We start from the raw sequence: 14,132 nt of genomic DNA on the forward strand, positions 1-14,132 counted from the left end.
GTCGACCTGTCAGAGTGTTTTCAGCTGCACGTGAAGCTTCTTTCATTCATCCACCATGACGCACACCGCTCCTCTTCCTCTGCTTCTTCTTCTTCTTGTCGGCTTATTAACATCTTCATCATCTTCATCATCTTCATCATCATCTTCATCTTCATCATCTTCATCACCGCCCCCCTCCCCCCTCCCGGAGCGGGGCGTCCAGGGTCCTGATGAGAGGTCAGAGGTCAGGACTCGTCCTCATCCTCGGGTGAAGCGCGGCTTCATCGTGCCCGGGACTCTGTGGTGCGGCTCGGGGAACAAAGCTCCGTCTTACGCCGATCTGGGTCAGTTCAACTTTATTTTATTTATTTATTTTAATGTTTATTTAACAGGGACGATACATACACAACATTGCCACAAAGAATGAAAGATGTGATGCATACAAGACGTCTAGCTTCAGCTAATGGTCAGTCTTTGTCCCTGGTCAGGCTAAAGAAAGATAAAAGATACTGAATACCGTTACAACAAGTGCAATAATACAAATACAGTGAATAGATATCATGAATAAAGAAACACAGCTACAAAATTTAGATTAAGAAATTGCACAGATTAAATACATTAAACATTAGTAAAAAAGCTGTATTGACAGTGACTTGAGAGAAGTTAATTCTCTCATAAAGTTAATTTATTATCGTGTGGAGTTTAAATCAGACACTAAATCTGCCCTAAAGGCAAAGTGCAGTATCTGTAAAAATGCCAAACTGAGAAAAGCAGCTTTTTGTGTTTTTCATTGTCAAGGTTTAAGCATCAAATGATGAATATCTACCAAGTCTATAATTGATTAGATAAAGGTGGACTGAATTAAATGTATTTTGTAGTTTGTCTTTCTTTTTTTTCTTTTTGAAAAAAATGGCTACAGCTGTAGTTTGCTTTTAGCCAGCATTTAAGGATTTTATGTCAGTAATTAAATTCAGTTGTTAATTTGCTCTAGAGTTGTCAACCCTTTATGGAGAAAGCTGATACATCCAATAATTATTTTTATATATATATTTTTTTTTTTTTTTTGTTGGGGGGGGGGGGCTTTTTATTGCCTTTAATTGATAGCACAGTGGAGAGAGAGAGAGGAAAGGGGGAGGTAGAGAGGGGGGAATGACATGCAGGAAAGGTCTGCCCGACGCGGGATTCGAACCCGGGCCACCTGCAGACTGTAGCCTCTACATGGGGCGGCCGCCTTAACCACTGCGCCACGCACCGCCCCTGTAGTCTGTCTTTCTGACCAATTTTGACCGTTTTATGGCAGATAGCCTACTGCACTTTGCCTTGGTTTTACTCCAGTGGAATCATAGAGTGAACTAGAATTTGTATTTTCTGAAGGAAATGCGTGTGAATGCTGAAAGCCATTGCTGAACCATGCTGAATTAGCAGAATAAATTGACAAAGACATGCGAAATGACATGCAAGAAACATGTCTAAGGCAGGAATTTAACCCACAACTCCATGAGTGGTAACCTGACACACTAACCATATGGCCACTGAGGACCTGAATTACAATGAGCTTTATACTATGAGGAATCAAAGACTGTCCAATGACAGCTGAATAGTTGAAAGTCAAGCAATGATGTGACATGACTGAGGCAGGAATCGAACCCATGATCACTAAACCTTTATCCTGCTGCTCAGCCACAGAGAACATACTCTTATCAAGACTGTTGTCATTAATTGTAATGTGATGATGTAGTACAAGTAATCAATGAGATAACGAACACCTGTGACCAATTGAAGGCGGGGGAGGGGAGGTGAATTCTGCCAGTGAAGTCCCATAGTGGGCAGCGCAGGACAAGAAATGATGGATACAAATCATTCAAGAGCTTTAAGCCTGTGCATATTCAAGAGCTTTGCTTTGTCTCTGCTGCATTCTTGGTTTTATAAAGTTCCAGTGCAAATCAATCTTAGTGCAGTGGTATAAACAAGAAACATGTTAACACAAACCAAGATTGAAAGAGGTAAAGAGAAAAGGTGGGGGGCGTATATGCATTATCAAGTTTGCTCATGTGAGATTTGAAAATAAGCCAGACCAAGTGGTATTAGTTAAAGTTCACAGAGGCTGACACACTTTCAATTCAAACCAGTGACCTTGTGGTTGGCAAGCAGCCGCCTTAACCACTGGACTACAGCAACACTTCTGTGGAAACAGAGGTTGGGACTTTGATGAATGTGAGATTTTTAATGATAGCTGAAAGCTTAGCAAAATAGTAGAAAAGACAGCAAGAAGTACAAATAGAGGGCTTCTGTGCAAAGTGCGACTATTTTATGTGAATTTAAACAAACTATAATGCCAGTTACAGCGAGTTACACACTGGAGATCCATCTGCTTGGCTCTGAAAAAAAAAAACTAGTGTGAATGGGAGCAGAGAGCTCCCTGGCTGCATTTAAAAAATATTTAAAATTATTCTCTAAGTCTCTTTGCATTTTTGACCAGATTTTTAACAAGAAGACAAGTGTGGCTACAAACGTGGAGAAAATCATGTGTCTAGAGTTTAATTTGTGGCCGTGCTGACAGTTTAGCCAGAAAAACTCTAGAATGTTTTTTTGGTCTCTCTCACTCTAACGATGATGTCACCACTCTAAGCTCTGCTCGTTAGACGCAATACACACCCATCATAAAGTTGGATTTTGTCAAGATTTTTAATGATTTTAAAACTGTCAAATATCTGAAACTGTTGAAGATATCAATAAGCTGAGTCATACAGGAATACATTGAAAGTTTGTCTACAGTTTAAAAGTCAAATGAAGTCTGTGGGAGAAAGTATTCTGAAGTTTTAGAGGTTCAAAGAAGTACTACTTTAAGTTCTACTTTCTCCTCCAAGAGGAATAGAGTCTGATCAGGTTGTTGTGTTGTTGTTGTGTTGTTGTGACACTGTGGACTTGTTGTGTTTCAGGAGTTTTCTCCGACACCGACAGCTGCTGCCGGGAACACGACCAGTGTCAACACACCATCCTGTCCTTCCACTCCGAGTTTGGCGTCTTCAACAGCAACATCTTCACCATGTCGCACTGCGACTGTGACAACAGGTGGAGGAACATTTTATTTAATTATTTAAAAGGGACAATACACATTAATGAACATCCGTACATGTGCACAAATGTAAATGTGTCAGAGTTAGCAACTTGCTAATTTGCATCCGTAGTCCCTTGGCGGGTAACACACAAACAGACAGAAATGCACAAGAATTATACAGTGATTCACAATCATATACACAGTCATACCTAGACATAAAGTGCATGTGATCTGTAAAGTGCCTGGTATAAAGGGCCAGTTTCTAAAGTGCAAGTGCAAGTTTAAATAGGTAAAGTGCGACAAAGTGCGACTACAGTAGCAGCAGGTGTAGAAGTCCCATTCACACACATACTTACAGAGATAAATTGCAGTATAGAACAATAAGACAAATGCAGTGCATGCATACATCTCTACTGGAGCTGCTGCCTGATGGGCTGGTGTTGGTGTTATAGTGTTGTAGTGTTGTCGTGTTGTAGTGTTGTTCTCTAACGTGGTTGTGTTGTTGCAGGTTCCATCGGTGTCTGAGGGAAGCCAACGACTCCATCGCTGACGTGGTCGGCTACACCTTCTTCAACCTGCTGAAGATGCACTGCTTCCAGTTCTCCCACAGGCTGCAGTGTTCCCAGAGGAACTGGTTTGGGATGTGAGTCACACAAACCTGTTGGTGCTGGTTTATTTAGGGGGGGGGGGCTACAATGCCCCATTAGATCGTTATATATCGGTTAGAGTAGCTGAAATTAGCTTTTTTTCAATTCCTGGGACAAAAGAGTCTTCCTTCTGGGAATGCTGGTGTGACAGTTGAGGTTCCTGTCACTATGCCTCCAATTGAAATAAAGGTTAAATAAAAATAAAAATGATCATGTGCCCTGGCTACTTGGCCAAGGGGATGTCCCTTTGGTTGACTGGCAAGCGCACATGACTATTACACGGGAGGTGTGGGTTCAATCCCCGCCCGGGCGCTCTTCACCTTGCCACATTGGGAAATCGCCCCCCCAAAAATACTAGAATACACTTTTCTTCTACTTTTCTATTCTTCTTTGCTCCTGCTTTTAACTCTGTGTTTTTTGTTTTTATGCTGTTTTTATGCTGTTCTTTAAAAAAAAAAAAGCACATTGAGTTGCCTTGGTATGAAATGCGCTATATATATATATATAATATATATATATATATATATATATATATATATATATATATACATAAAGATGCCTTGCCTTGTCTCCCCAGGTGTAAAGAGACTAAACTGGCTCTGTATGCCGAGGTGTACCCCCCCACTCTGTACGAGTCAGACGGCAATGTGACCGACGTCAATGGCTCCGTTGCCGACGGTAACGGCTCTGTCACCAATGGCAACGCCTCCTTCTCCATCACAGCTGCTGCTTCCACCGTCCCAACGCCTCTGACCAGCACCCCCCCCCCCTGACCAGCTCCCCCCCCCGCCCCCCCCCAGCAGCACCACAGGTACTGGACACAACCACCACACACACCTCAGTCTCTGTCTTCTTCCACACAACAGTGATTTATCCTCATGCCCCCCCCCCCCCTCCCCCCCTCCACAGAGATGCAGCAGCGCTCCTGCAGCGTCTACAAACCTCTGGACCGCTGCAGCAGTAAGATCCCCCCCCAGCAGACCCGCTTCGGCCTCCACAACCCGGAGCTCAGGACCATCTACCACTGCAACTGCACCAGAAGGTAGAGACACATCTACTATAGATATACAGATCTATAGATCTACACATCTACAGACCTACACATCTACACATCTACTATAGATCTATAGATCTACACATCTACACATCTACACATCTATAGACCTATAGATGTATAGATCTATACATCTACAGATCTATACATCTACCACTGCAACTGCACCAGAAGGTAGAGACACATCTACTATAGATATACAGATCTATAGATCTACACATCTACACATCTTTAGATCTACACATCTAGAGATCTAGAGATCTACAGATCCACTGCAACTGCACCAGAAGGTAGAGACACATCTAGCCTACTATAGATATACAGATCTATAGATCTACACATCTAGAGATCTAGAGCTCTACACATCTACACATCTACACATCTACACATCTACAGATCCACTGCAACTGCACCAGAAGGTAGAGACACATCTACACATCTATAGATCTATACATCTACACATCTACACATCTACACATCTACACATCTACACATCTACAGATCTATAGATCTACCACTGCAACTGCACTAGAAGGTAGAGACACATCTATACATCTACACATCTATAGATCTATAGATCTATAGATCTACACATCTACAGATCTACAGCCGCTGTTCCACTGCAACTGCACCAGAAGGTAGATACACATCTATAGATCTAGAGATCTACAGCCGCTGGTTCATACACCACTTCCAGACTGGATTTGATAACTAAACATGTCCAGTCTGGAGGATTAAAGCTTGTCTTCACAGGGAAGTAGCACCAAATTCTGGGTCCTGTACACTCTTAATGTCAGTGGGCCCCTATCCATGCCAGTGCACGAAACGCAGAGTTGTTTTCGAGGTAAATTTATACAAAGCCTCTGATGTGTGTTCCCGTCTGAGGCAATTTTTTGGCAAGCAGTCTCTTTTCGGCACTATACTGGCTTTGTATTTCCCTCTAAAACAACTCTGTGTGGTAACGTTGTGTTATTATCTCATAGCGTGGTGAATGTGCAGGTCACAACTTGTCCACCAGAGCGTTGTGGAGTTGTTGGATTGTGTATTTGATGAGTTTGATGATGAGGGAAACCAAGAAATCCCATGAGCCTCCGTAGCGTAGCTCTGAGCAGCTCACGGCTCTGCTCCGCCGTTCTAAAAATAGCTTGTGTGGCAAGGTGAAGAGGGCCCGGGCAGGGATTGAACCCACACCTCCCGGGTAAGAGTCATGTGTGCTTACCAGTCACCCAAAGGGACGACCCCTTGGCCAAGTAGCCAGGGCACATGATCAATTGGAGGCATAGTGACAGGACCACCACTGTCCACATCCCCCAACACAAAAAGACTGACACAAATCACTCACAGAGCTGCCAAAATCATTGGCCTCCCCACCCCCATCCCCTCTGACCTCAACACCATAGCCATAACACGCAGAGCACTCACCATCACCCAGGACCCCAGTCACCCCCTAAACCCGTACTTTGTGCTGCTTCCATCTGGCCGCCGGTACAGGTCCCTGACCTGGAAGAGGGTCAAGATCAGCCGAAGCTTCGTCCCCTCTGCTATAACAGAACTAAATAGATTGCGTCGCTAAATGTGTGTTCCTGTTTAATGTGTATGGGTGGGTAATGTAATGTATGTATTTATGTATCTTGAGGTTGTGTGTGGCGTACGGTGGTGAAAACAAGTTTCCTTGCAAAGGACAAATAAAGCTGAATCTGAATCTGAATCTGAATCTGTCACATCCTCCCTTTGGGTGACTGGCAAGCACGCATGACTCTTACCCGGGAGGTGTGGGTTCAATCCCCGCCCGGGATGCCACATTCTGGCGTTGTTGGCAGGATCCATGTAGCACTACGGTGGGTCCATGGATTCCTAATGTGTGACAGCCTGCGTGGAAGCACGAGGACGTGCTTGTGAAAAGAGGGGGAGAGATGTGACAGTTGACAGGTCCTGTCACTATGCCTCCAATTGATCATGTGCCCTGGCTACTTGGCCAAGGAGATGTCCCTTTGGGTGACTGGCAAGCGCGCATCACTCTTACCCGGGAGGTGTGGGTTCAATCCCCTCTTCACCTTGCCGCACTTGCACCGACAATTAAAGGTAACAAACCTACTGCTATGACTATAGGGATTATGGCAATGGGCCAGTTTGACTAAATGTTGAACTATCTCTTTAACAGTTGCTTCCCATAATTCTGCCTTCTTTCTTTTTCTTTATGCTCCTTCTTTTTCTGATACCCCGATTAATGTTTTTTGGGCTGCATTGCTGACAGCTAGCCTCCAGGTCATTCAGTCTGGGCTGACTGACGTTACACTTGTTGCTGGCCGCTGTCTTTGGGCGGACTAAACCATTTTGCGCCTCCATTCTCTCAGTTGATGTTATCAATACATTTGAAATAAATTACGACACCAATTAATTGGAGGGCCCAATTAATTCGAAATAACACATCACACAAAAAATAATGATGTCAGGATTTTCATGGGCCCTCTCCCTACTCGGGCCCTGGGTAGTAAGTCCCCTTCCCCCCCCACTACCACACCCATGGCATTACATAATGCATCAAGTGAATGTGTCTTGTCTTGTTTGCAGAACCTTGTGATAGTGATGCACTCATATCACCTCTGTTTCTGTGTGTGCACGTATGACAGTGTTTCATAACTCTGAAGTGGGCCAACACACACACACACACACACACACACACACACACACACACACACACACACACACACTGTCACTCTGTTACCGGTCCTCTGGACAGATGTGACGTCCTTGGACATAAGATCTGCTGTGTTTGGTGTTTTTTTTTGGCACGTCGTTGTCCGTCGCTCTCTCATGTTTGTTTTGTTTCTCCGCTGTCCTTCCAGATTATTCCAGACTCTGGTCAAACAGACTCGACTGACTGAAGTCCAGACTCTCCTGATGGGATATGTGTCTGAGTCCTGCTTCCTGCCACTGGACTGCACAACCGGCACAACGTCAGTAAACCAACACAGACACGCAGACGCATTCACACCAACAGCCTTTAAACCAACACTGCCATCATCACTGTTATATAATATTTCAGATTTCAGATTTATTTATTTTTGTAAAAATGGGAACAGTACATATTGATGGACATTGACATGTAAATATGTGGGTTGTAGCCAAGTGGCTCATTTCCATCCCCAGTCCCATTGGCAGGTTGATGTTAGACATAAAAACAATGAGGATAAAAAGTACAAGAGGCAGGACTAGGACAACACAACACCTTGACATCTTACACAAAACATATATGAAGGACATAAACGACCAGTTAACTGACCATAGACGGTTAAAAGAGTGGGTAAGGGGACCAACAGGTTACTGAGAAGTTATAAAGAGCTACAGTGCTAGTTAAAGTGCTATGTGCTAAAGTGACGAGTGCATAAGTGCAAGATTGAATTTAATTTAATTGCACGATGCCCCAATAAAGTGCAGGATCGACTTAAACTGCACTATCCCATAGCACACGACTGCACATGCAGATGTGTGTCAATATTGCACAAAGTTTGTATACATAAATGTATTATGTACACACTATTGTATGAAACTGAGATACATATGTTTATGTATACACAATACAGAAAAAAAAAGAATACAGAGTGGTGCAAGTTTTTCTTTCTTATTACAAACACAAAAAACTTGCTTTCACTGGCAGATTTTTCTACTTATTTCAAGTGAAAATCTGCTTGAAACAAGTGAAAATGATCTAAAAACAAGTTAATTTTTAGGTGATGAGTCTTATTTTAAGTGGAAAGAGATTAGTTTTGACTAGAAATGAGACATTTTGACAAGAAATAAGACAGATATTCTTGGACAGATGTTGAGTTTTTGCAGTGTGAGGTCACAGCAGCATCATAACCATCAGTTCTTCCTCTTTGTTCACAGCTGCTCGGCCGTTCTGGTGAAGGCAGCTCTTCCTCCTGGTGCTGGTGGTGAGGAGGAGGAAGAGGAGCAGCAGCGCCACCTTCAGGCCGTCACGCTGAAGCTCAGGAAGTCCAACAACAGCAGAGCCAAGAGGAAAGACGGAGCGGTGAAGCTGCACAGACTGTGTGTGAGACTGAGCCGGACCAGAACCAGAGTCCACGTGTAGGAACTAGAGGAACTAGTGAAACACAACACATCATCATGTCAATAGTTATCTGCCTCTTATTAAACATCCTACTATGTGGTATTAAAGGGACAACAAGGAGTTTCTATTTGGTTATAAAAAAGTCTCATATTAATGTGGATGAATCTACGTTACCACTTGTTAATGGGCCCATTTTCTTTTTTTTCTTTTGTATATTTTTTGGCTTTTCATGCCTTTTATTAGATAGGACAGGAAACGGGAGGCAGAGAGGGGGGAATGACATGCAGGATGGGGCCGTCCGACGCGGGATTTGAAACGGGGCCGCCTGCAGTGAGGACTATAGCCTCAACACATGGGGCGGGTGCTCTACCAACTGAGCTAAACACTGCATTTTAGATAAATCTATGGTTTTGTCTCTATGGTTATTTTGTTATTATTAGTGGTGGTGGAAATGCTGGGCGAGCCGACCAGCGTTTCTTTACTTTCGGTTTCGTGGCGAGTCATGAGAATAACGCCGCCGAATCTCCGTTTATGGTGGGAACTACGACGGTATGTGATCGTCTTCCAACCTCTGACTTTAATTCTTGATGAATGAAAACATGAGTCTGTCTTGCGCCGGTCAAAGAATTTCACGGTGCGGAAGCTCATAAATGTAGTGTGGAAACACTTCGCTTTTCCAAAACTCCTGGTTGTCCCTTTAATATTGTGACAAAGTGAAGCTCAGTTTCACCTGCACCTGAGCAACAACCTACAGACTTGTCAGAAAGTCTAATAAACCGTTTGGTGTGTTATGCTGCGTTCGAGGGAACTCTGAACTTTTGGTTTTCCCAACCTCCTACTTGAACAAAGTGCAATTGAAGGAATTCTGACGTCCAACAACCATCTGCACCCGTGCACAACCACACGTCTACGGTAGAACAACGATTAAAATGCACTTTAACACCAAAATACATAAAAATGTTATGAAAGATACAATATTTACTTACGGTTATAGTAATTCCTGTTGATATTTCTCTTTGCTGTTAAATGATCTGTTTCATTATTTTAAAATGCTTCTTTTTTTATGTGTGTGTGATATTTTAATGCCTTATAGCTACATGAAGCACTTTGAATGCAAACTGTGTTCCAGTCGGCCGGGTTCAGGTTATTCTGGTGGAAGTTGAGTTGTGAGTTTTCTTGAACGCAGCGTTAAAGCAGCAAAAACACCAGTTACTCATCATTACTTTAACTCTATGTGAGTCTTCCTGTAACGACACTACTGCACATACACCTGTGATTTTCATATCAAGACGTCTCCATGGGAACGACTGTGACGGAGTTTGATGCAGCTCCATCCCAGTCGGCACCAACTCCTCTACTGAACCGCTGAGGACACGGCGGTTGTGTGCTTGTTATTTCTGAGACTTGTTATTTTATGGGATGTCTTTAGTGGACTTTGTCCTTGTCAAAACTATTGGAGGACACTTTGGACCAACAGTTAAAGGTTAAATATAAAGTGAATTGTATATTTTAAACGTTTCTTTGTGTTGATCCCAACCTCAGTTTGTCTTAAATGATGTTTCTGCTCTCATTGTACCTGTAAATATTTGTACTGTACTGTAGAGTTGATGCTAATAGCAATGGAATAGAAAAAGGAAGAAATATTGTAAATATCTGTACATAAGAGACACACTGTGAACTGTTTGTTTTATGATGTCTGACTGATTAAATGTAAAGGAATAGTTTGTCGTTTCAATTCTATGACTCTAGAGTCAACAGTGGATATAGCTTAGCTTAGCATAAAGGTAAATGCACCTTTACATTCAGTGAATTCCCAGTGTGGACGGAGCTGTTTCCCAGTCAAAGATGAGCTGAGATGAGTGAACTGTCTTCTGGCTGCAGTTGGATCAAACTCTCAAACTATAAAAGTGACTTAACCGTGTGGAAACGCTTCACTAATTATTCAAAAGAGATAAATGTTCAGTAAAATATACTTTAAGTGACAGTATGAAACCTTCTTAGAGGGTTTTATGGATATAAACTTGGCCAGCAGCAGGTGTTGTGAAGTGTTTTTACAAGCAGCTATGAAAGACAGAAAAGCTATAAAACCTTGGAATATTATAAATGATTACAAACAACTATATGATTTGCTAATACCTCTATCTATGTATAATATAGGTATATGTATATATTTCTGTTTGTTTATTGTCTGTCCATTGTATATGTTTGTTTATGTGTAGTGATAAAAAATAAAAAGAAAGTTTTGGTTTGTCTACGGTTCAAACCGGTGAAACCAGGAATAACTAAATAATAACATTGTGGTTGTAACAAGTTATTATCTCACAGCGACACCTAGTGGCACCAGAACACCACAACATCTCATTCACAATTTATGTCAACTCACATTTACCTATAAATTCTATAAATGCCACACACAGTCTTTATTCTCCTTTTTTTCTTTTCTCTTTTCTTTTTTTGCATGTGTGAGTCTGTTTTTAACCAGAGTTAAACCCTGATAAAGTAAAGTAAAGGTATTTAGTGTTATTCTCTGAACCAGCAGACTGGCCAGATGTGATGAATATCTGTTATTTATAACTGTGTTATTATGACAATAACAATAAAATATCTAAATCTAAGTTTATCTTTCAACAACATCCAAACTACTTTACATGAGTCACAAACACAAAATACATTAAAATAAAAATGTATCATGAGTAGAAGAGTTAAATAAAATGGTGTGAGACGCTGAATGGGTAAAGTTATTATGTTTACTTTAGATAGATAGATAGATAGAACGATAGAACGATAGATAGATAGATAAATAGATAGATAGATAGATAGATAGATAGATAGATAGATAGATAGATAGATAGATAGAACGATAGATAGATAGATAGATAGATAGATAGATAGATAGATAGATAGATAGATAGATAGATAGATAGAACGATAGAACGATAGATAGATAGATAGATAGATAGATAGATAGATAGATAGATAGATAGATAGATAGATAGATACTTTATTGATCCTGTAGGAAATGAATCCCACAGAGCATAAAGTTCATAAAAACGGTGTAAAAGGAAGAAACAGGTTTAAACCTGGATGTTAAAGAGGTTTATCATCACCAGCTGCTGCTGTTGAACTAATGATGAATAAAACTGAAACTAATCAGATCAATTATTTTATAGTAATACAGCATATCAAATACTGTGGCAGAACATCTCATGCACAATTTATGTCAACTCACATGTACCTATAAATTCTATAAATGCCACACACAGTCTTTATTCTCCTTTTTTTCTTTTTTCTTTTTTGCATGTGTGAGTCTGTTTTGAACCAGAGTTAAACCCTGATAAAGTAAAGTGAAGGTATGTAGTGTTGTTCTGTCCAGATGTAATGAATATCAGTCAGTAACTCTACTCCTGTGTGATGTCACCGCTGTAACTGAAGCTGAAGCTGAAGCCTTAACCTCTCTGCCTCTCTGCTCTGCAGCCTGAAGCCTTGTTGCTGCTGCCTCTCTGCTCTGAAGCCTTGTTGCTGCCTCTCTGAGCCTCTCTGCTCTGCAGCCTGAAGCCTTGTTGCTGCCTCTCTGAGCCTCTATCTGCCTCTCTGCTGCGTCTCTGCCTTGTTGCCTTGTTGCTGCTGCAGCCGTGGAGCTGCAGACCGGATTCGGACCGGATCTAGACCGGATCCCCGCCTCTCTCCTCCCACCGACCGGACCAAACCTTCCGCTGAGGAGCGGACCGACTGGGAACTAGGAACTAGGAACTAGGAACTAGGACCATCATGGCGCAGTCACCGCGGCTTCACTTCCCCCGAGGAGAGGAGCGGAGCGGAGGAGAGAGGAGTTTAACTCTCTAACCGGACCCTGACAGAGGAGGAGAGAGTCTGGATCAGCGGATAGAGGAGTTTAACCCTCTAACCGGACCTAACCCTGGAGGAGCTCAGTCTGGATCAGCGGACAGAGGAGTTTAACCCTCCAACCCTCCTAGACCCTAGAGGAGCGGAGAGGAGTTGTTAAAGCAGCGGAGGTGAAGTTCGGTGGAGTTCGGACTTCGGGTCTCGAGTTGTTCTGGTTCTGGACCTGGATGTGTGTCTGTGTTTTCCGGTCCGGAGCTTCTCTTCTCTGCAGCAGCTTCGGGATGAAAGTTTGGATTTAATTTAAGGACCGAGATGGAAAAGCAGCGAGCGAAGAGAGAGAAGGTGAGGCCACACACACACACACACACACACACACACACACACACACACACACACACACACACACACACACACACACACACACACACACACACACACACACAGGGCGCATCAGGAGTTTCCATCCTGCTGCTGGATTTATTTAGAAACGTGTGTGTGTGTGTGTGTGTGTGTGTGTGTGTGTGTGTTGTCACCTGGTTGAACAGAAGTTAAAGGTTTAACTCAAAGACCAGAGATCGTTTATAGTTTAGTGTTTGTTGTTTCATTAGAGCAGAAACAGAATGAATCAGTTGTGTTCATCAGTTTGTTCAGTTTGTTCTACTTCAGTCCGTGTTGTTGAGCTGCTGCTCTAAACCACAGCTGCTTATTTACAACTGTCTTATTATGACAATAACATATCTAATATAATAATATCTATATTATAATATAATATATAAGTCTGAGTCTAAGTCTAAGTTTATCTTTCAACAACACTACAAACTACTTTACATGAGTCACAAACACAAAATACATTAAAATAAAATGTATCATGAGTAGAAGAGTTAAATAAAATGGTGTGAGACAATGAATGGGTAAAGTTATTCAACTGGATGTTAGAGAGGTTTATCATCACCAGCTGCTGCTGCTGCTGAACTAATGATAAATAAAAGTGAAACTAATCAGGTTAATTATTCTACAGTAGGTTAATAGATCACCATCACATCATCTATGATTCTTTCAGTTGTGTAGAATCTTAACTTTGCTCCTTTAAATCCAGTAACATGAGGCTGATTCACAGACACGTTGGTGCTCATCTCCATCACTCTAACGGCCTCTAACAGCGTTCAGGCTGAGGTCAAACATAGTCATTATGTATATATATGTATATATAGATATAGAGATATATATATATATATACATACATATATAGAGGCTATATATGTATGTATTTAAATATATATATGTGTGTATCTCAGTGTGTTATTATAATATTAATCAGCTGACATCAGTCTGACATCACTAATAAAGAACAAAGGTTCAGGGACAGTTTCCTTCCTGTGTGTGTGTGTGTGTGTGTGTGTGTGTGTGTTGTTCTCCAGGAATGTTCTCCCTTTGACCTGGAACAGGCTGAGTAGTAAGACAGGGGAAGTGTGTGTGTGT

The 14,132-nt window shown here is 41.9% G+C and overlaps 2 protein-coding genes across 2 annotated transcripts in view; both read left to right on the plus strand.

Annotated features, from left to right (window-relative positions):
• pla2g3 (phospholipase A2 group III) lies at positions 1-8,910 on the plus strand. The gene is made up of 7 exons (XM_085794274.1): positions 1-323; positions 2,919-3,051; positions 3,546-3,680; positions 4,262-4,451; positions 4,572-4,726; positions 7,585-7,695; positions 8,627-8,910. The coding sequence occupies exons 1-7, from the start codon at positions 56-58 to the stop codon at positions 8,829-8,831; spliced, it is 1,197 nt and encodes a 398-aa protein (XP_085650400.1). The 5' UTR covers positions 1-55; the 3' UTR covers positions 8,832-8,910.
• Positions 8,911-12,965: 4,055 nt separating this feature from the next.
• Positions 12,966-14,132, plus strand: part of ttc28 (tetratricopeptide repeat domain 28) — a 135,159-nt gene continuing 133,992 nt past the window's right edge. Inside the window, exon 1 of the mRNA XM_085794275.1 lies at positions 12,966-12,995. Coding sequence (XP_085650401.1) covers positions 12,966-12,995 — 30 coding nt within the window. The remainder of the gene's footprint in view (positions 12,996-14,132) is intronic.

This window comes from Trachurus japonicus, chromosome 12, assembly GCF_045865225.1.
Source record: "Trachurus japonicus isolate A0001 chromosome 12, Traja_1.0".
Taxonomy (NCBI): domain Eukaryota; kingdom Metazoa; phylum Chordata; class Actinopteri; order Carangiformes; family Carangidae; genus Trachurus; species Trachurus japonicus.

Coding starts and splice junctions, on each gene's coding strand:
- pla2g3 (XM_085794274.1), top strand. CDS start 56: ATGACGCACACCGCTCCTCTTCCTCTGCTTCTTCTTCTTCTTGTCGGC. Junction 324..2,918: donor TCCGTCTTACGCCGATCTGG/GTCAGTTCAACT, acceptor GTTGTGTTTCAG/GAGTTTTCTCCGACACCGAC. Junction 4,727..7,584: donor CACTGCAACTGCACCAGAAG/GTAGAGACACAT, acceptor CTGTCCTTCCAG/ATTATTCCAGACTCTGGTCA.